Below are 22137 nucleotides of genomic sequence, written 5' to 3'. Positions count from 1 at the left end.
CCACGGCTCCCACCCCGAGGATCACTTCAGTGCCTTTGAGGATCTGGGGTTAAACGAGGGACTTGGATAAAAGAAGCTGGCTGCAGCTCAGCAGGTGACACAGGGCTGGTATAACAGCGTTGTCACTTGGCCATCCCTGAGGGACAAAGCCACAGAGCAAGATGGTCCTCAAGATCTTCATGGTCGCCTTCATCTTCTTTAGACTACTCTGTATTTCATAATTCTGTGCTAAGGCCTGCCTGTGTGTGTCTTCTCTGGGGGCACCCGTAGGGAAATGAGTTTCTTGCCTTGCTCAGCTGCCCACGCACATCCTCTTATGGCCATACTGGAGTTTGCTAGATTCCAATGAAATAAGATGATGGAGAGACACCTTAACAAACAGTATGACTACAGACAAGCTTTTCCAAGGGAAGGGCTTTAATTCCATTCATAAAGACATATATTTCTTTTCTTTTGAAGTCCAGCTAACTCATAATAAGAACATTGAAAATTTTCACAGTCATGAAACAGGCAGAAATGTGCATGGATGTTTGGGCACATAACCCTTGGCTGGGCTGGTTTTCCTTTCCACTACCACTGGTTTTGTGTTGGTGATGGACACTGGCTACACAAAAACATACTTTGTGTCCCTTTCTCTTCTGTTACCAAAATGAAGACTCCACTAAGGCAATTACTGCTATAGTTAGGTAGCCAGCAGGTACACACAGCAGATTAAGGACAGAGAAGTCACATTTGGTGTGTAGCTCTCTGTGGGCTTGATGTAGGACCATCCCAATGGATGTGATCCATAGTTAAAATGCCCAGCCTGACCTTTGGTCTGTGCAGCTTCCTGTCCATCTGCACTGAAAGTCAGGCAGAGAGAGAAGCTGCTACATTGTGGAAAAGGACAAGAGCCACTACCAGAGGAAGCATTTGGGGTTGTATTTTTAAATTGGCTATTTCTATTTATTCTTTGCTAGGTGAGCCTAGGTGCTTCCAAGAACTAGATCTGGGCCACCTCTGCCCTCTCCTCCTCCCTCCAAGCTTCGAGCAGACTGCTTCTACAAATCAGCATTTCAAACATCCCCGCTGACTTTTGCTCTGGGCTTCTTCCAGGAGGAGGTGGGTGCTGGAGCCTGTGAGGCTGCTCTGTGGCTAGAGGTGTGCCCAAAGGGCTGATCTGCAGGCCCACAACCACAGAGAGGTGGAAGGATTCCAAAGAGCTGATCTGGCAGCAGCGGTGCCCTACCTTGCCTAGACACAAACGCACCTGACACCGTTCCTGAACACAAAACACTGCGCACTACGAGAACCACACTGAGCACGGGGCAAGGAGGGCAAGGGAAGGAGCAAAACAAAGGTGTCTCCTCTGAGCCTTCCACTTGGGATAACAGGAATCCACACGCTCTTCAGTAGTCCTGAAACATGGTTCCAGACTACAGTTCTGGCATGTGCAGAACTTTCCTAACGTTAACATCCAGCTACAGGCACCAATACCTTATTTCCCTTCACAGACTCAAGACAGTTCCTAACAAAGCAATCAAACCACAGAAACACTGAATGGTTTAAATTTAGGTGTTCATTTTTTGCTAATAAACAAAAACAGAGACAAAAAACCTGCAACATTTTTTGGACAGGTTTCAAAACTTGAAATCCATGGGGCCCCTCTGAAATGAGAAACACTTTTTTGTTTGGTATTTTTGTTTGCTAATGAGGCTCTTCAAAGTAACAGTGGCTGGAAAATTCCCCATAAATAATTCAATTCTCCAGTGGTTTCAGTGTACCCTAGTTGGCATTTCCAGGCCTCTCCCCTTGGAGCACAGGAATCAATCCTTTTGGATTGCATTTTTCCACACACAACATCTCACTGCTGACATCCAAAGTCCTAGGGATAAACACACCAGCGTGTTGCAGCTCTCCTGTGGCAGCCAACATTCTCCACCAAAAGCTGGGGGAGTTTTTTGGATGGATTGGGCTTTTCCCCAGAGCTCTCCCGCAGCTCAGCGCCGCAGCCTGAGGAAGAAGGCGTGCTTGCACTCCTTGCTGTCCAAGGGGTAATACTTGTCATAAAAATCCAAAATGTACTCCTCGGTCTTAAATCCAAACTTCTGGTAGAGCAGCATAGCAGGGTTGCTTGCAGAGACGTGAAGGGTGACGTCCTTGCCCATGCAGGTCTGCCAAGGGAGGGGGAGAGGAACAAAAAGGAGATATCACTGCAAGAGAACGAGACAGCCTCTGGGGGAATGCGGAGGTGAGCAGACTCATCAGCTCAGGGATCCAAGGTACTGAGGAAATGTGAGAAAAGTCACAAGAGTTACCACACATAGCAACAGCAAAGGGAGGGCTGCTGCTGCTCCTCCGAGCCTTTGTTTCTGGGAAATGTGGATTCTCTGACAATGAAAGGTCTGGGATTATAATTTGTCATATGCCCATTGTAAATTACTAAAGTAATTGTTAATTAAAAATAATCTTGGTGTACAGCCCTGATCTCAAATACAATGGCCTGAAGAAAAGACAAAACATGCCAGAGGATCAGGCTCTGCACTCCTCCCCGTCAGCAAACAGAGCTGAGCTCTCTGGGACTGCCTGAGCACCTCTGTGCTGTCATGCTGGAATGCCTGCCTATCCCACCCAGCTCCTCTCCCATCCTTCAGGGCACAGCACTCACCTCCTGAGAAGGCAGGAAATTCAGTTCAGACAGCAAATAATAGCATGGCTGAAGTTACCTTGAAGATCCTAAATTATTCTCACCAGCAACACTCTGATTAAGATGCTGAAATAATTTATTTTCTGCTTTCATCGAGTGATTTAATAGCATTCCATGTATATTGAGTGTATGGTAACTCTAAAGTGGGAACAGTAATACCCTCTAGGAAATCTCCAAGATAGTATATTCAAGGAGAAAAGTCTCAGGAATTTAAGGAGGGAAGGAAAAAAAGAAATAATTGGAAGCTGTTTTGGGGAAAAGAAAATTTGAATGAGATCATTAAGAAAATCCAGTTCGTTCCTCTTGGACAGATGCATGAGAGGATAAATTTTGACACCAAAACCAGCCACGGCTATTTGCATCAAACTATTTTCCTGTTAAGTTATGCTGTTCCCAAGAATTCAGCCCCAAACTCAGCACACTGATCCCAAAGTCAGTGACCTACTCTTAATCCAAGCAGAGCATCCAAGTGTCTCAAGCTACAGAGAGGAGACCCCAAGCCCAAGGAGGCTGCAGAGCAGCACCTACAACCTGGAGACTGAGGAACAGAAGGTCACAACCACCATTGTTCCACAGGACTAAACCCCTTCTGTCAGAAAGTCAGCAATGGCAAAACAAACCTCATGTGAGCCACACGTACAGTGCTGATCTCTCATTGCTAGCGTGCCTAATCAGACTCAAATCTCTCAAATCTGCTTGGCTTTTCTCAACAGGGAATTTCATGCAAGCAGGATTACGTTAATTGATGTGATACATCCTACAGAAAGGTGTGAGGATTTTCTGTGGCTGACTTGCCAACTCCAGCATCCCACTGCTGGAGAGGGAAGTCTCTGAGTCTGTCCACCTGCTGGATCCCTGCAAACCTTGGCTCCTGTTCCCACTGGGTGTTGACATCTCACATCAACACACTGAGCTAAGGGCAATTTCCTTCAACACTTGACATAGAGCTGCTTGGGAGATGCAAGGGCTGAGTTTAAAGAATATTGATGAGAGGCCTGTGCCAGCACTGCAGAGAGCTGTGCAGGTAGCAGAGTTACCCTCAGGCAGCCCAGGAGCACAAAGTGCTTTTCCAAAGCAGGGATCACTTTCTCCAAGGCTCTGCCAGCACTCCCTACTTTGCTTTAGCCAAGAAAGAAAGAGCATAAAATAGTTTCCAACTGTGAGTTTTTGTTAGTGAAACTCATCTTGACTACAACGTTTCCCATCAGCAGCTCTGCCAGGAGTGCTCAGGGAGTGGTAAAACTATGGAGTTGGGCTCTGTAAAGAACATGTATCTTACTCATCTTTACTCACAATTAAGCTGCTTTTCCTGCAATTTAATTCAAGAAAGTCAGTGGAATTAAGGCCACTTGAATAACAGTATTCATTCAGAGATTTAATGAAGTTTAACTCCTTTAGTATCATCCATTTAGTTAGCTGAGATTAATTTTCCCAAGTACCCCTGTGGAACAAGGCCCAGTGCAAGCCAGTTTAAACAATGAGGTTGCAAACACTTCATCATGAACTCAGCTCTATTTGAACCAGAGGATAAAAGTGCAAGGTGAGTGATAGAGATCAGGATGAGTGATTTAATGCATGGAATTGACCTCAAGGTGTAGTCAAGAAAGCTGCAGTAATTCTAACTGACCCTGCCCACTCTTACCTCATTTACTCCTTAAACCCCCATTTACAGTATCCCTTCTACACAAACTACTGACCACTGAAGAACACAGAGCTAACCCCAAGACAGCTAAAGTGTGCAGCATCCCTCTAATTCTGAGGACATGACCAGGATGGCTGTTTTCCTAAACACATTTTGACTTCCAAAGCAGGAGCTATTCCCTCCCATAAACTCTCACAAAAAGGGTTCTCCAATATCTCACTCTCTAAAATCTGCATGTGGGCACACAAGGAAGAAATGAGAGCTGGTTCTTTGGCAGATTCACGGGATGATTTCATTTCATTACCTGGATAAGATGGTAAATCATGAAGGTTGCAATCCCAGCTCTTCTCCACTCGGGGTGCACCAAGAGAAAAGAGATGTAAGCCTCGTTGTACTTCACATCTGGCACCATAAAGCCAAAGGCAATGATAACTTTCTTGTAAAGGACAACAACACTGAAGTCTGGATACTGCAGGCACTCTGACAAATCGATTCCTAGGGAGAAAGAGAGAAACAGCAGTTGGAAGCACTGGAAACCAAAATAAAAGTGTGGCTCAAATCCAGGAGTTCAAGGCTTTTTAGAAACACTCAATCCCTTCTTTTTACCTTTATTTCAAATTTGTGATAGCAAAAGACCACAGCATCATAGACTAGTCCAAGGTCCCTGCTAGAGCAGTCCTCTGTTACTACAAATTATGCAGCCAAATTTCCCACATTTTGGGAAATCCCAGGGGTCAGGACATCCAGAGTGCAGGGGATGAACCCTGCCTTGGGAAAACCTGATCCTGGTGCCTCCCCTGCCAGGTGAGTATGCAAGGGAAAAGATGATACAGCAAAACAGACAAAACAGTATCTGCCTAGCAGGGGAGCTTGCATGGAAATACTAACAAAGCTGATTTCCTTTCAAATGACTCAGGGATGAAACTGAAACTTAACTCTCTTCAGAAGCAGCATACATGAAACTGGGCTTCAGCTTTGGTAGCATTGCCTGCTGTGGTTTCTGTCTTTTTCCTCCCCCTTGCAGCTCTTACTGCTGTCTCTTGTGCACACTCAGCTGGTTGTGGAGCCACACTGTGAGCCTGACCACAGCTTCCAACGCTATCAAAACACTTGCTTTTAGCATGCAAATTCTCTAATCTGGGGATGAAGTAGCCTCTCAGGCAGTGGTGCTTCTGTGAGTCAGAGGCTGGACTCAAAAACAGACTGGGAGTTTGTTACCTTGCCTAATCACCCTGCTGCTGCAGTCCTAGAGCATCCACACAGCCTGTCAGCACCAAGCAGTGCAGCTCGAGGCACTCAAGACTGATTGCTTGATAATTTGTGTGGACAGACCCTAAATGAGATGCAAGACATAGAGGAGATGTGCCAGAAACATTTGCTTCAGCCTCAAATTGGCAATTGCAATGTATTTGGAACACAGGGTAACAAAACAGCAGAGTATGTTTTCCAGTAATCACTCCTGATGAGAGGCAAGACTTCAGAAGGCACCAGGCACAGAGAAGTGGGCGAGTTATTTTCTTGCTCCAGAGTAAGCTGGGTGGAGCGAGACGTGGGAGGGATCGATTGGCAATAGGGAGCTGTGTTAATTAAGGCAAGGCTGCCCTGCCTGTGGAGTGCGTGGCAGCGTGTCTGGACAGAACACTCACTGCCCCAGGCGCTGGTGTCTCTGCAGGGGTGCAGTTTTTCCTGTAGGAGATGCTTAGCTCAGGATGGTTCACCACTGGAGACACTCCCCGCTAGGGAGAGGTTTCCCGTTAGGGCACCACGGCACTGAGACAACACCTGGGAACCTCTCTACCTGGAAACCTCTCTACCTGGAAACCTAGCTCTGCCTAGGGAGAGGCAAGAACAGCCCTGAAAGGGAGGATTTGGAGGCACAGAAGAACTAAGTGATGGCTTAATGATGCTCACCCAGTTGCATATCTCTGCCTCCCACCCCCAAGCTATACCAGCTAAACCCTCTGCACCCAGGCTTTACATCCTTATCACTTCCTCACCTCCCTCTCCTGCTAAACAGAACCAAGGTGCAACAATCATATCCCAGCATCAGAATGTTTTCACCATGGAAAAGATTTGGATTCCTGTTTGGAGACTGACGGGGGTGTCAGCTTTCTGATTCAATGATGAACAGTTCACAGTTGGGTGGAACACACCCATGGCTCCTTATGTTAAATAAAACAGGGTGAGTCCTGAAGAACTTAATGAAGGTGCAACCCAACTTGGCCAGAACTTCAAATGCATTATCAGGAGAGGAGAGACTATGACAAAGTGGTTCAGCCGCTGCTGGGATTGCAAGTGTCTCTCACAAGCTCTCACACAGCTCGTGAAAGGAAAGGTGTGCCAGGCTGTTTCCCCCGACACTGTGCAATTTGCATAATGAGAAGCAAAAAGAGCTCCCATCCTGACTGGGGCACATGGGCACTGCTGAACTACAGCCCTGCTGAATCACCATCAGCAAACCAAAACACAACGCCAGCAGTTACCTGGAATAAAGGTGTGTACTGTTTGCACTGGTCTTTTCTAAATTAGTCTGCTGCGTTGTTTGCTGATCAGAAGCTGATGCATGCAGCAGATGAACATCCCTGTTATTATTTCAGAAGAACTAAAGAGTGCAGCCTCGTAACCACCCCCAGAAAGGGTGGCCATTGTCCCCAAAGAACCTGCAGTTCCAGAAAGGACACAGAAAAATACAAACCTAACCTTTCCCATGCCTTGTAAATACTGAGGCTTGAAGAAATAAAGGACATCACAGCAGACCCTACAGTTGTAAAAGCAATTCACTGAATCACAGAATAAGCTGAATTGGAAGGGACCCTCAAGGATCATCCAGTCCAGTTCCTGGCCCTGCACAGGACCACTGCAAGGATCACACCATGGGCCTGAGAGTGTTGTCCAGACTCCTCGGGGGCAGGCTTGGAGCTGTGACCACTGCCCTGGGAAGGCTGTTCCAGTGCCCAACCACCCTCTGGGGGAAGAACCTTTTCCTCACCCCCAACCTACGCCTGCCCTAACACACCTTCAGAGCCGTTCTATTGGGCCCTGTCATCACAGAGAAGAGATTGGTGCCTGCCCCTCTGCTTCCCCTCCCGAGGGAGCTGCAGCCCACGATGAGATCTCCCCTCAGTCTCCTCCTCTCCAGGCTGAACAGACCGAGTGACCTCAGCCACTCCTCCTACGACCTCCCAACTTTCACTCTGAAATATGCAGCTTATGGCTGCTAGGAAGAAACTTTCTCACAGAGTTAATGACCGGTAATCTCTGGTATAAAACTGTTTATTTCAACCCCTGATTCTTGCAAAACATTTCACTGGATGCTTAAGCTTAGTTAACTACAAACCTACCTACTACTCCTATTAGCACCTATTTTTGTAAGTGCTGTGCTAATTAGGGCCTAATTGCCCAGTTTTATACAATCTCAAGAGACAAAGACACCAAACCCACGCCTCCACCCCAAATACATTCCTGTAACATCAGATAATGGGTTTCTAAGAACCAGCCAGACACCAACTGAAATAAAATCTGGCCCAAGAACATTTTTTTTTCTGAACAATACCACTTCTTTCTTGGAAAGCCAAGCACTGGAGGAATCTTACCAGGCCAGAAGAATTCGTGGCACATGGAGTTTATAGTGGGGATGTGATTAGGGCGAACGTAGCAGTAATCAATGGGTGCTTCTGGCTCAGCCTTCCAGTTGAGATCATTCCTGTGTGGATTTGCCCGGATTTCTGCCAGCAGCCTGAGTTTTGGAGGCTTTGTCTCATAATCACGCCTGCCAGGAACGTGAAAAGGAAACACAAAAAGCAAGTGAGCAACAAGAACTTGCACTGCAGCTAAATGGGTAGTGCCCATGAAATATATTCTGACATGCCCAACTTTAGGGAAATAAAGAACAGTCTTCTATTCACATGCTGGGGAAGCAGCCCCACGCTCAGCCAAAACACCCTTGTCCTAGAGGCCAAGACACTTTCCAGACCCACAGCATGTCCAGCCAGTCTTTCCTTACAGCATGAGCAAGGAAATTGCAGCTCTGACCCAAGAGCAGGTGCAACTTGCTTTAAATGGCTACAGCAATGCTCTCTCTGCCCTTGCCCCCTCTTGGAGAGTCCCCTTCCCAATGCAATCCATTTCACTACTCAGCTAAATCCAACACTATCCCTCCAGGGTTACCATGGTGCACTGGGTTGTACTTTGAGGAGGAGTGAGGAGCACTGCCCAAGAAAGGTGTCCTCTCCGTGGGCTGGCGGTGCACAAGCCAAGAGCAAGCTCAGAGCCTCTGTACCTGATGTAAGGCTTAAGGACACGGGAGGTGTAAGGGCTGACAATACTGTGGTCTGCCAGCAGCTCCTCCGAGCCTACCAGGCGGTACAGGAACTTGCTTGTCTGCTGGCGGTATCCCTTCGTGGCGGGCAGCATCGTCTGCATGCACACAAAATGCACAACAATTGCAGGGAGGTCAGGCAGAGATTGAACATATGGAGGGAGAGTTAGGGCCTCTCAGTGTGACAGGGTGGACTGGACAACAGTGGTGCCACCTGTGGACTCTGCTGGGCACTCCCAAATTTGGTGCCCAAACCTAGAAGTGCTGCAGGTCATCTCCCTCCTACACACATGAAAGAGCACCCACCTGTCTGGGTACTTCCAGGCCTCCAGCACCAGCATTTGGGCAGGGCTGGAGTACAAACACAGTGACATTTGTGGTGCTGACACTGACAGATAGCAGTGCTGAACCAGCATGTCCCAAGAAGAAAGGGATTTAGGAGAGCATTGGTGGGGACACAGCCCCAAGCCAAAACTAGTCTTGTTCACATGATCCTTTTCACTTTAGGTGTTAGATAACCTCAATGTGACACTGCTGGCTGCAGCAAAAGCTTTAAAATAACCAGTGCCAAAAGCTAACTTAGATTTGGGAACACCCACCTGGTATCTGTCCAAGATCCTGAAGTCCTGGCTAGTAGTTCTGTATGTTGCTTGCCCTACTGGGGACCTGGAGACAGCACCTTCTTTGGCTCCATAAATCCCATCAACCAGGAGCAGTGCAGCATTCACAACCTGGTCCAGGTCAAAGAGTGGGAGCCCTCTCTCCCTCTTGGCCTGCCTGACCAGCAGCTTGCGCCTCAGCCTCCGGGCCTCGGGGGTCATGCTCAAAGCATTGGGACAGGCTTCCAGTCTCTTCAGCAGCAGCTTCTCCTCATAGATGCTAACTGAGGTGTGCTTGGGAACTCTGGGTTTAGCATCCTTCTCCAGCTGTGACTTCCCCTTGTCTCGTCCTCTCACCTGCAAGGGTGTGTTTGACTCTTCAGGATCTTCACTGTCACCTTCCATACGTTCTGTTTTTTCTTCTTCACTCTCCACCTCTTGCTTGATCTGCTCGGCTGTCTTCACTTTTTTCCTGCTTGCTATCATGGTGCCAGCACCAGCTGTCCCACTGGGTGGGGGCACATACTCTATTCCTGGGTCTATGACTCCATCTCCTTCCATTTCCTCATCATCTGTGGAACAGATCAAAATAATCCAGGGGAAAGAAAAAATAATTTAAACATCAAAATCCCACTTCAAAATGGTTATCACAGCATTTTCCTGCTAAGGAACAATAATGTGGGTTTACCAACACATTTCATTTTCTGTGTACTGCCAGATCTCCTGATTTTGGATGGGAGATGCTGAAAAGAGTCCAATTTCAAGACACAGAATCAATCCTGCTCCTAAATTGTCTTGTAGTTTGGCATCTGGAAACAGTGCCCCTCTTGAACTGCAAGCACATGTTGTTTGAGGAAAATTAAGCTGCTGAAACATCCCAAAGGTTGGGAAATCAAAAAGTCAAGCTGCTGAGCTGTATCTTCAGCTAGCATACCCTCAACTATTCTTCCTGTCACCCAGAAGACTGGCTCCTTAAGGAACTAAGAGAATTCAGCCTGCATCACTGTCCTGCAATCTCACTGAAATTTAGCATCCATTAATCAGCACAATCAAACTTATAAAATACTGGGATATTACCATGGGAATAAAATTTCTCCAATGAAAAACATTTGAGACAAAACTAGACTTGCTACATAACAGTGTTATCTGTGTTGCAGTGAAATTCTTACGCTGAGTGGTCCAGCAGTTGCTGTGTGAAGTCTACCCACTGTTTATTCAGGATGTCTCAGAAAACAACAATGGGGGTTTCCTCTGGCCTTAGAAGCTGGTGATAAAACTATGGAAAACTGATGCAGTTCGTTGTGGGGGGGCTCCCTGAGCTGTATGTTTGCCAGTAGCAGCAGGCAGGCAAGGAGATTCCCCACAGCTTCTGAGGGTGCTAATTAGATGAGGGTTTATTGGGGGTCCCACCCCAGGAGCAGCATGGTTTCTGAGGGAAAAGGGGGGAAGGGGAAGGGGGAGGGAGAGAGGGAAAACCTAGGGGGAAAAGGGGCCAAGAGAGAGCGAAGGGCTAAGAGGCTTCTCATCTCCCTTGCACAGCTTAACAGGAGATTCAAAGTGGGCACAGAATAAGACTTGGGCCATTGGGATTACAGATACATGATACTTCAAGGGAGGATCACAGGCTTGGAATAAACTGTACATTTTCAAGGGGTGAGACACAGCAAACCACTTAACTAAAACGTAACACCACAACTGGAATATGCTAGCAGCTATCCAGGCTGCAACAGACAACCAGTCAATTCTCACTCTCAACTAAGACAACAGAATACTGCCAGTTACTTTCCATCTCAACCTGAAAGGATCCTGCACCTCATTGGGAGCTTCTTTTTTACAATATACTCCTAGAAAACCGCACACAGTTCATCACCGCAGGAAACCCATGGCGGCTCTTACCATGGAAGAGCGCCTGTGGTGGCATGACGTCGGGGATGAGATCTGCTTCCGAGAGCAGGCTGGGAGTGGCCGAGTGCGAGGCGGGCGTGCCGGGAGCAGAGAAGTCCAGGGACGGGGACGGCGAGGGGCTCGTCAGAGGCGTGCGGTCGGACGAGCTCAGCGAGGAGAAGTCGATGACCTCGCCCTTCTCCAGGACGATGTCGGGCCGGCGGCAGCGGCTGCTGAACTTGACGGGAGTGGAGGAGGTGCTGCGGTCCAGGAAGCCGGCCGCCTCCTTCTGGGCTCTCCGAATGTCCTTGGCTTCCTGAGTGCGGGACCTCTTCTCCTTCAGCTCCATGGCTGACTCCACGGGATTGCGGCTCACGCGCTTCCGAAGGCCTTCCACGGTAATGATGGGATCCAGCGGGGGCTTGGAAGCTGCTGCAGAAGGAGTTTGCTTATTCTGAGCTCCTGCAGTCACTGGATTCACATTGTGCAGTCAAAATCACACTGACTACAGAGCTTAAAAGATGGGGTTTTCAAAGTGACCAAGAAATTCACTCTGGGACATGTAGCATTAAGCCAGTGTATGACTAAAGCCTTGTTAAAGCCCAAATTTTGTTCCTCCACATAGAGGAGAATTTGCATCTAGTGACAAAAGATAAAAGACATTTCCCAGGGTAAAGAGAAGTGGGAAAATTGTGGATTTCAGCTAAAATAACCCAACGAAAACCACTCTGCACAAGCCTCAAACCTTGTAAGTCAGCACAATGGAAAAGGGTAATAAAATATAACAGGCTTCTCACACTACAGTATATGCACCATAGTTCTCTTCAGTCAGCCATTACAGCAGAACAAAACTAAGGAGCTGTCCATTCACACAAACTGGTTTTAACTGAACTTTTCTCACGTCTCCCAGCTCTGGCCCAGCAAGGAATCTACACACTACTGGGGACAGAGTTACCTTTTGCCTTCAGTGCAGATGCTGACAGCTTCTCTCCTTCAGGTTTCAGTGTTGGGGGTTTGTTATGAACCAGCTTCCACCATCCCGGTTCTCCAAATTCCTGTGCCCCCGAGCGGAAAAACAAGGGGCTCCCCACAGAGAGACAGCCAGCAACTGTGCTCCACCATGTTGAGGTCTTTTTCCTGTGGTGGGAGAGAGGAAAACAAGGGTTAGGTCTCCACTCACCAGCTGTGCTTCCATCCTGGACAGAGTGTTTCTGCCAGAGGCACTGACACACAATCACTGAACTACTCCTGAAGCATTTATTTGGCTCTTTGGAGGCAGGGAGCTGCACTTAAGCCTTTCCCTCTGCTGGGCAGTGCACTCTTACTGAGCACCTGAGCATTTTTTGTTCCTTTAGGAACTGGGGACAGGGCTAACTAAGACGTCACTTAGGGAACAGCTGAGGAGAAAAACTGAAGAATTGCCCTTGTAGCCAATAACCGAGGTACTCCCTTGGACTCTGGAGAGCCAGGTTCATGGAGCAGAGTTTAACCTCAGTTGCCCAGAATCTCAGGATTTCTTCTTGCCTTCATGCAGAAACTTCTGTCCTTGCCAAGGCTTGGCTGAGTTGGTGTTCGCTGCTGCCCAGGTGCTGCCCTTACACATTTTGAGGTACTGAACCTCAAAGGTGGGGGATCAAACCCAGCTGCTGCAGCTCAGAGTCTGGAGTGTTACAGTAAATCTGGATAAGCTGCACTTCAATATGCCAAGGAAGATCTTTGCACAGTTTGTACTGCTGCACACACGATTCAGTTGTCTCTGTTCCTTCAGTGGCTTGTCCAGGCAAGCGGGAAGGCTGTGTCTGAGGCCAGGAATCACTCTCTGAATTTTAATCACAGCAAGGAGCGCCCAGTTCCCAGGACAAGTCTCAAAAGGCAGCAGCAAACTCTGGGAGGCATTGGTTCCCTGAATGAGGGACAATGGGCCACCAGCTGCCCTCCTGTCAGGGTCCCTGTGGCTTCCAGAGATGAAAATGCTAACATTTCTGAGAACAGAGCAAGCAGGCACAGACAAGCACTGAAAGCAAATCCAAAGACCAAATCTGGTTAGGAAGAAAGGCCAGATCTTGCAACAGAGATCCCCCAGGGATTTCCCTGGGGAAGGAAAGAAGCTGGGAAGCCAATCAAATCTACAACTTCCAAGGATTGCTCAGTTCCTTCCCCGCCTCCACAGCACACATTAACAGTGAGGCTTGGGTTTGACAGCCTCAGCACACTCAGAAGAAATGTGCTGTTCACCTGGAAAATGAAGGCTGCCCTCTACCAGAGAGGCTCCTACTCTTGACAGTGTGAAAAACGTTTCAGTTGTTTAACACCTACTATATAAGAGCCATTTCATTAAGATCTGAAACAATCTAAAAGGTGAGGCTCAGCTCTTCTGAAGAATTTGGTCCTTTGCAAGCTTCATAGACAAGGAACTTTGCTGGATCACATTTCTGTCCCTAAAGCTTGTCAATACCAGGATCAGCCCAGCCATTGTAACTGTTTAGAAAAACTCAATTCTTTGCAGGTTCATACGGTGCCTAAAGGAAGATAAGAAATAATCCAAAATACATGCATTTGTATTGCTTTCCTGTGACACTCCTGGGGTTGTTTTTCCCCAGTAAGAAATGCTGATTCTTTCTCAAGTGTACCCCCATGCCTGCATTCAGATTTTCAATATTAAATCCTCCCTTTTTATCACTTTTAAGGCTCAACAGAGATGTCACCAAATTAACCAGGATTCTTGTCCATCTGTATAACAAGCTTTAATTCCTTTGGCCCACCAACCAGACCCTCAGGAAAACATCATGTCTTTACCTGTTCCCTAATAAGAAAGTCCAGTGTTTCTCAATAAAAGCACAAATGTCTTCTTTCCATCTGAAGTACCCCTGACGGCCTGTTCCTTCCAGAGACAAGTTGTACATTGCCAACATGACAACCTGGAACAAAAAGTGTTGGACACCAGTGAATCCCTTCTGCTTTTTCTGCTGAACAGACCCCCACAGCTGCCACACACACACAGATCTTTGCTCCCTCATAAATATCTTATTTTTGCAACATTTCATAGGCAACTTCTGCAATCCATCTTCTTCCTGGTTTTGTGCTGCCTGTTCTTGTCTTCCTATTGTTAGATGCACATTCTTCCAGAGATTTCTCCATCCCAGGGGAATAACAAGCTGCCTAGTTATGCAGGTTTGTGCTGAGGCACAAGAATTGTGCATAAATTAATTGTATAAATGAATTCCAGTACAGCTGGGGTCTGCATGTAATGTGGAGGTAGGGAAACAGTCTTTCAAATAAATAAAAAAAAAAAAGTCACAAGTAATCCTGCTATCCAATACATCAGAAACACTGTGACAATGGTCTTGCACACACTTCACAACCAAATTCACTCAGACCTGTTACATACCCAAACTAAAGGGCAGCTTTGAAAAAACATCTTACCTCCTTCAAGTAAATCCTGGGTGACCAACTGTTAATTACATTTACTTAATTGATTTCAATTAATTTATTAGAACAGAACTAAAATCAGCTAGGCTGGGATCATCTTTCAGCAATGACACAGCCTTGGTTTGGCACTACTTCCAAACACAACTTGCATTTCACCCTCAGAGGAGCCTGAAATCTGCTTTTCCTAGGGAGATGGGTCTCCTGACAGTGGACCTTGGCTTTCTGGGATGCATTGTTAAAGATGTCAAAATGAGTAAACATGGACAGCTTTAATGTCTCCTTCACCATATTTCTACCTCACAACCCCTCTCAGTTTGATAACTAGGATTTTGTGGGTTTTAAATCACATGGAACAACGTCTCAGGATGTCAAAAATAATTCTCTTTTCAACTGACTAAAGATATGGATCTGTTGAGGCCACACACTGAAAAAAAATCAGAAATCACTGTCCCCATTCTTCCTGCTTCAGGTAAGTTAGTTTGACCATTTCTCTCAATTCCACTTACCCAGAAGCAGCAGCAGCTCTGGCTGCTGGAAGCCCATGGAGGTGGTCACAGCTTTCCTCCTCACCCATTTTCATTTTGTCTGCCCCTTCCCCATGGCACTCTGAAGAGACCTGGGCAATGCCAACAGCCTTTGCTTTCCCAGTCTGGAACCTGGTGAAACTCTGCCAGTCTGCCAGCACAGACCCCTGCCTAAACCAACCTTCTCCCCTGCACTGGTACCACAAGAAAGCAGTGCAGGAGTTACAATCAGTGTCCCAAATTATCTTACATGACAATAAGGCTGAGTGCCTATGGGTAAGAATCAAGGAAAAGCCAACAAGGCTGATATTTTCAACAGTCTGACAGCTTGTCCTCAGGACAAGTGGCCTCTTGAGCTGGAAGAAGGGGACAGGGAGCAGAATAATAATCCTGTTATTCAGGAGGAAGCAGCTGGTGACCTGCTGAGCCTCTTAGAGGCTCACAAGTCTATGGACCAGATGGGATCCATCCTAAGTGCTGAGGGAGCTGGCAGAAGAGCTCACCAAGCTGCTCTCCATCATTTAGCATCAATCCTGGCTCACCAAGAGGGTACCTGATGGCTGGAGGTTGGCCAGGGTGGCAGCCATCCCTAAGAAGGGCTGGAAGGAGGATCCAGGGAGCTCCAGATCTGCCAGCCTGACCTCAGTGCCTGGCAAGGTTATGGAACAGATCATCCTGAGTGCCATCACTTGGCACCTACAGCATGGACTCAGGAGGGGCAGGTCCCCAGATGATCTGTTCAGGCTGGATATCAGGAAGAATTTCTTCACAAAAAGAGTGACTGGGCATTGAGATGGGCTGTCCAGGGAGCTGGTGGAGTCACCATCCCTGGAGGTGTTTAAGGAAACCCTGAATGTTGCACTCAGTGCCATGGTCTGGTTGACAAGGTGGTGTTAGGTCACGGGGTGGATTTCATGATCTCAAAGGTCTTTTCCATCCTAGCTGATTCTGTGATATTCTATGAGACAGCACACCATGACAGGCCCAAAGAATGCAAACAGATGTTATTTTGATTGCTCAGGTGTGCAAATGATTGGAACAGTGAATTCCAGCAAGTGCACAGGCATCCAGGTTGGAGCTTTGTACCCAGGGAGCTGGCAAGCTTTCTGTTTCTATGTTGCCACCTCACCAGTTTTACATTTTCTTAGACACAAAACACTGTTCATGCCTAGAAGCCAAATTGCATTTATTTTGCTTTTCCAAACCTGCTTGAAGCCATGAACTCATGAGCAACATAAGGGGAAGGAACAAAAAAAAAAAAGAAAAGGAATGTGGTTTGTATGATTATCTTTCAATTTCCCTGCCAAATGCCGAAGTTCTCATGTGCAGGCAATCCTCAGCTAATTAATTTCTGCAGTTCATGCAAATGCTCCTTTGTTACCAATACCTGATCCTCCTTTTCCAGGTAGCATGTACACAACAACCAATTTCAGAAAGTCCCACGGTTGTTCTGATGGCACAAACATTTCACTTACTTGTTGCCATGTTAATCTCAGGCGTTCAAATTGCTCCTTCCCATCTTCTGAGCAATCAGAGCAAGTAAATCTGAAAAAGTTATCTCCTTTGAGGTAGCTGAGCTGTTCTCTCAGTTGACCTAAAATGAAAAGGTCGAAATCAATCTTTTTGCTCTGTTGTAGGAAAAAGTGCTGCAAAGAAAATTTGGATTTCTTCCAAAATCAGGCTTGTCCGAACAAAAATGACAGAACCACCTGTAAACCCCCATGTACCCAAAGTTACAGGTTTTAATTCCATGTTTCTACAGCAGAGGAAAAGGAAATCAGGGCTTCTAAACTCACCAGGAGTTAATTTACACAAACATGAACAATTGAAAAATTACACCGGAGGACAGGGAAACAATGTTAAGACTAGAGTGTTTCTGGAAAGTCACACTCAAAAGATGTTTCTCTACAAGGATGTAATCTCTTTTACTGAATAATTTTATAATTTTTAACATATGGATACCCTGCTTCCATACTGAATTACAGACTTCAGGTTGCAACTGCATCTGATTGGGGGAAAACCCCTCACATCTGGTAAATTAAGAGAATTTCTAAGTGGCAATTCAATGTAAAAAAGTGATTATTTGCCTGAGCACGTTGGCCATTTTCACATGAGACATGTGAACTCCCTAGAACTGAATGATTAGGAAAGAGCACAGTATCTCCCTTTGGCAGCTCGTTTACTCTGCACATTTGTATGTGGCTACCGTTGCTTTGCAACTGGCCTTTTCTGCTCCTTGGATTTGTTCCACAGCAACTGCAGAGAGGAGCATGTTTGTAAAATAAAACAAGTTGAGTGTTAAAGCAAGTGAGAGTGTTAAATCAAGTGCTCCACGTGAGATAGTTCATGCTACCTTTAACTCTGCTTCATTTTTTTTATTAATACATTTCAATTTAATATTTCCCTTTACTGTGCAGTAATTAAATAGTTTGATGCTGGTTACATTACATCAACACCTAAACATTCACTAACACGTCTTGAGAGGAGAGTTTTACACTGTAAATTTTGGCAAATCCTAAGAAGGCAAAAAGGGCAGCTCTGACATATCTGCAAGGCAGGTGCCACCTAAAAAGTTCCTTATTTCTAACCACAAATAAATAAACAGACCCCACAAAACCCCCAAATCAAATCAAACAAACAAACAAAAAAAAAAGCACCAAAACCAAAGTCAAGGTGTTTAGCAATATCTGGCTCTTAGATGTAATAATAGACCAGATGATCCAGAATTTAGAATGTAAAGCTGTCTGTTACACTGCTAACAGCATATATCTTATGTCAAGTGCCAGAGGAGAGGCACCAAAGTCTGCAGCTTGCTCCTAACACCCCCCAGAGCTGGCTGCTGAAGGCTGGGCATGTTTCTAAGTGAATTTAAATTCACATTATTGGGAAAACATTAAGGTTGAGATTAAGCCATATGCTCCACAGATGTGACAAATCAACAGGGAGGGAAAGAAAGTAACACACAAAGTCCTTTTCCTCCCCTGAGCTTTACAGCAAGGGTCATTATCTGAGTGAGCCGAGAGGCCGGGTCGCTTGGCCCAAGCCCTTAAACAGCTGCAAGAATTGTGAGTGTGGGCACATTTCTGAACTTTGATGTTCTCTGGTGATTGAAGAACACAGTTTGACTTCCTCGGGAAAGCACCAGCTCTGGGACTGCAGCGTCTAACACAGCCCCAGCCAGCAGGCATCACCCACCGAGGCAGGACGGGGAGCAGCCCACCAAGGTGTGAAACAGGAACGCAGGACAGCACAAACACCTCGCAAACACCACCACGGCCAGCACAACACAGTCTTACTTGCTGGGATCCACTTCTGGCACTTCTCACAGTAATAGGACATCTCCTCCATCCAGGACGTTTCCCCCTCGTCGCTGTTCAGGGAGTCCCCGCTCTGGTCGTGCGATAAATCCACGGAAGCCTGGTCCTCGGACTCCACGATCAGGAGAGTCTCCCCTTCCACCTCGCCCTCCTCCAGGCCCTCGGAGGTGGAGGTCCTGGTGGCTTCATCGTCGTGGCGGCTGAGCAGCCCACCCATGTGAACGTTGTTGGCCATCCTAGAAGGAGCCTGTCCCTCAAGGAGCTGTTCTTCCCCAGCCTCAGACGTGGCACAGCCAAGCCCCCACAGTGCGAGTACCAATCACAGACGAAATGGGGTTTGTGTTCCTGCCCTAAAGCTGCAGAGGCTGGATTATAATTTATACAAAATAAGCAGTCTTTCACAGATTACCTCTGTTTGTTACAACACCTGCAAGGAGCGAGATGCAAACGACCTTCAAACGTCTTTAATCAAACCTCTAAGGAGCCAGGCCAGTGCCTAGGGCTGCTGGGAACGTTTTTCCATTAGCGCCTTGTCTCTCTCTTCAATGAGCCGCTTTGTCAGAGCAATCTGCTCTTCCAACAGGCGAACGTTCTCCTTTTTCTGATTCTGACGCTCAAGATCTCTGACCACGCCACTTCGCAGCCTCTGAAAAAACAAAGGACAGGGTTTATCAAAGCCCGGGGGACGCAGACTGGGACCAACCCTACCCGGGCTCCACCCCTCCCGCAAGGCTCTTCCCACAGCAACCCACCGTGGCTGGAATCTTCAGGATATCCAGAATCACTCCACCAATATCCAGAACCACTACACCAAAAAGTGCTTTATTTGCACTCACTTCAGATGGTTGGGTTTACTAAGTGACAAAGTTATTGAGCAAATAAATGCTCGGAGCCTGTAATTCCCAAGCCACGCAGGATGGAAGTGATCTAAAAAATCCCTGTCATCTCTGACCTAAATCTTTACCAAATCAGAATAAGCTCCTCAAAACTCCTCTGCTCAGAGGCAATTTTGTGACAAATTCGAAACTATTTTAAGAAAAATTGGCATGTGTCTTCATTTTGCTTTTTCTGCTCGTGTCTTAACCTTAAAAAAATACCCACAGCCTGCTTATGGCAAACTCTTGAAAAAGCAAAGCACTTGCTTCACAAATATCCCCTCTACCTAAAATGTTCATTCTAAATCATGTAAATATATAACACATAAATAAATAAATACATCACGTGCAACAACAACACCAGCAGCTTTCAATCTCGGCTGCCACCCCTCAATGGGTGGAAAAAGCCCTAAGAAATTCCCAGCTGCTTCTCTCTCTCTTACCTGGACATTTTTACTCACACTGATACTTTAATAATTAGGTGAAAGATCAATAATTTTTTGACCCATCTGAACGATGCCAAAATGCACCTGCAAATAATTTATTTGAAAGCTGACCCTGAAGTCACTTGAGAGGATGTCTGTGACTATTATTCAACAAGTTATCACAGGGTTTAATTCCTCACCTAGCATGCCAATGACTGCACGCTTCAAATCATTTCTCCTGTCAAGATCAAAACAGAAAGGTTTCGTTTAAGAAATAATTTTATCTTGTTAAGAAAATGCACAGCCACGTGTGTCTGCCAATAATCAAAACTCTCCAGAAATTAATCTAATAAAACCAGCTCCTTCTCACCAGCTTCCATCAACTGAACTCAGGCTACAAATTACAGTAATCACTGATTACTACATATCAGTAATTTGAAACTGAACACAAAGTTCATAAACTTATTATTATGTTACTATAAGTTAATAACAATGAAGATTTGAGGAGATACAAGCTAACTGATCAACTGCACCAAGAATGTAAATCCTTTTTCCTCCACAAAACACTGCAATCTTTCAGATGGTGGATGTATTTACTTTGAAAATGCACATTTTGCAAAAGACACCTTTAGAATTTGAGACAAAGACTTGAAATAAAAAATTTAATCTTCTCATCTTCCTCTGTTCTTGGAAGTTGGCCCTCCTTGTCTTCTGCAGGCATGAAAAGCATGTGCAAGCCCAAAGCACTCTGGGCCTGGCACATCAATTTATAAAAGTCAAACCTTTATTAATCTGCATAAGAATAAACTTGAAATAATCTCTACATCAGGACTGTAAAATATCCACATTATTTATTTCCATTATGTTATCTAAATAACTGGATCTGTTGAACATGAAGCCACTACTGCTTGACTTGGCCATGAAGAATTATAAAAAGCAAATCTCAGCTTTAATTTACAAAACATAAGCTTTGAGCCTTGGACCTTCTGAACAGGTATTAGCCTATAGTGGGATTTAGGTCAAAAAGTTCCACGAGGTTTAGGTGTCCCATGAAGCACCCAAGGGTGATGTTTATTCTGCACATGTTCAAAGTACAGCTGCATTAATTGCAGCTGCAGCTCGGTTTAGGAGCATTTAGCAGCTATTCCTGCCAGATCCTCAGTGCCTCAAGGCAGGCACACTGAATCAGAGAGCAGCCAGCTACAAAAATGTGATGTGATCTACCCAAAATATGCTAGGTGATCCACCCAGCACATCCATCAGCTCTGGAAGTGCAGAGCCATTGCTGGCTGCCACTCCAGATCCCAGCCATCCTCTCCTTGCTCCTGCCTGTGCCCTTCAGAGTGTTCTCCAACTCCTGCTCACACAAACCTGCCTCCTTCCTTACCCAGACCAGCCTCATCTTCCAAATTCCCTCCCTCTCAAGCACTGACAAACACAATCCCTTCAAGGGAACAAAATATAATCCTCTAATTACAGAATGCAGCATAAAGTCCAAGCAACAGCCAGCTGAGCTATGGATTGGGAAGCTGAACTCTGATGTTCTGTAACTTGTGACTGCCTCAGTGCCATTTAACACAGGCTGTTTCTGTGTGCATTTTGTAGATTTATTTTTTTTGAATGTAAGTGGAGAAGGATCAGCTGTGTGCCCTCACATAACCCTGAGCTCATCAGCAGGGTCCAAACCAGCACACTCACTGCCCACACAGCACAGCTTCACACAAGCTGGGGCACAGCTCAGGCGTGGGCAGGGCACGGAGCTGCGGGGAGGGATGGAGGGATGGGAGGAAGGATGGAGGAACGGAGGAAGGATGGATGGAGGGATGGAGCAGGGACACGTGGGCTCAGGTGCGCGCACGGGGCGGGGCTTGGCGGTGGGCGTGGCTTTTCGCAGTGGGCGTGGCTCAGCGCTGAGCCCGCAGGTGGGGGCGGGGCCTGCCGGGCCGCCAGGTGAGAGGGCGTGGTCTGAGCGCAGGGGGCGTGGCCTGCCCGGCCGAGGGGCGGGGCCGCACTGAGGGCCGGCGCAGGGCCCCGCTCGCCTCTTCCCCCCCGCGGCCCGCGGCGCGCACTCACCTCCAGCTCCCGGCGCTGCTGGATGTGCACGGCCGCCACGATGGCGGCGGAGAGCAGCGCGGACACGGCCAGCGCCAGGCGGGAGCCCCGCGACATGGCCGGCGGGGCGGCGCGGGGCCGCGGCGGGGGAAGCGCCGGGCGGCCGGGGGAGCGGGAGAGCGTGAGGCGGCGCGCCCCGCCCCTGCCGAGCGCCGAGCGCAGAGAGCCAGGCCCGAGCAGCCGAGCGCCGATGCGGGGCGGGGCGGCGAGAGCGGCTCCCGGAGATGCCGCTGCGGGACCGGGCAGAAATTCTACCATGGGTGCTAAACTCGCACCCTGCCGGCCAGAAACCCTGCCATGGGTGCTAAACTCGCACTCTGCCGGCC

The 22137-nt window shown here is 47.2% G+C and overlaps 2 protein-coding genes and 1 non-coding gene across 4 annotated transcripts; all 3 read right to left on the bottom strand.

The window, feature by feature from the left end:
* Positions 1 to 399: 399 nt before the first annotated feature.
* On the bottom strand, positions 400 to 18657 carry KAT14 (lysine acetyltransferase 14). Of its 2 annotated transcripts, none has more exons than XM_030946225.1 (10): positions 18379 to 18657; positions 16558 to 16676; positions 13926 to 14047; positions 12085 to 12266; positions 11142 to 11561; positions 9246 to 9817; positions 8608 to 8744; positions 7922 to 8097; positions 4633 to 4823; positions 400 to 2153 (listed from the first exon to the last, which is right to left on the bottom strand). In XM_030946225.1, exons 1-10 carry the CDS (start codon positions 18632 to 18634, stop codon positions 1980 to 1982), a joined length of 2349 nt encoding a protein of 782 aa, XP_030802085.1. In that variant the 5' UTR covers positions 18635 to 18657; the 3' UTR covers positions 400 to 1979. The 2 variants fall into 2 exon arrangements, with proteins under 2 accessions (XP_030802085.1, XP_030802086.1); XM_030946226.1 differs by having other exon boundaries at positions 11142 to 11558.
* On the bottom strand, positions 4984 to 5140 carry LOC115902854. Its single transcript, XR_004060648.1, has one exon. It is a non-coding gene; the product is annotated as a U1 spliceosomal RNA (small nuclear RNA).
* A 202-nt stretch (positions 18658 to 18859) lies between the features above and the next one.
* On the bottom strand, positions 18860 to 21919 carry LOC115902596 (protein PET117 homolog, mitochondrial). Its single transcript, XM_030946227.1, has 2 exons — positions 21773 to 21919; positions 18860 to 19045 (listed from the first exon to the last, which is right to left on the bottom strand). Exons 1-2 carry the CDS (start codon positions 21866 to 21868, stop codon positions 18896 to 18898), a joined length of 246 nt encoding a protein of 81 aa, XP_030802087.1. The 5' UTR covers positions 21869 to 21919; the 3' UTR covers positions 18860 to 18895.
* Positions 21920 to 22137: the final 218 nt, after the last annotated feature.

The sequence above is a fragment of the Camarhynchus parvulus genome, chromosome 3 (genome assembly GCF_901933205.1).
Source record: "Camarhynchus parvulus chromosome 3, STF_HiC, whole genome shotgun sequence".
NCBI lineage: Eukaryota > Metazoa > Chordata > Aves > Passeriformes > Thraupidae > Camarhynchus > Camarhynchus parvulus.
This window is presented reverse-complemented; position numbering and strand designations above follow the sequence as displayed.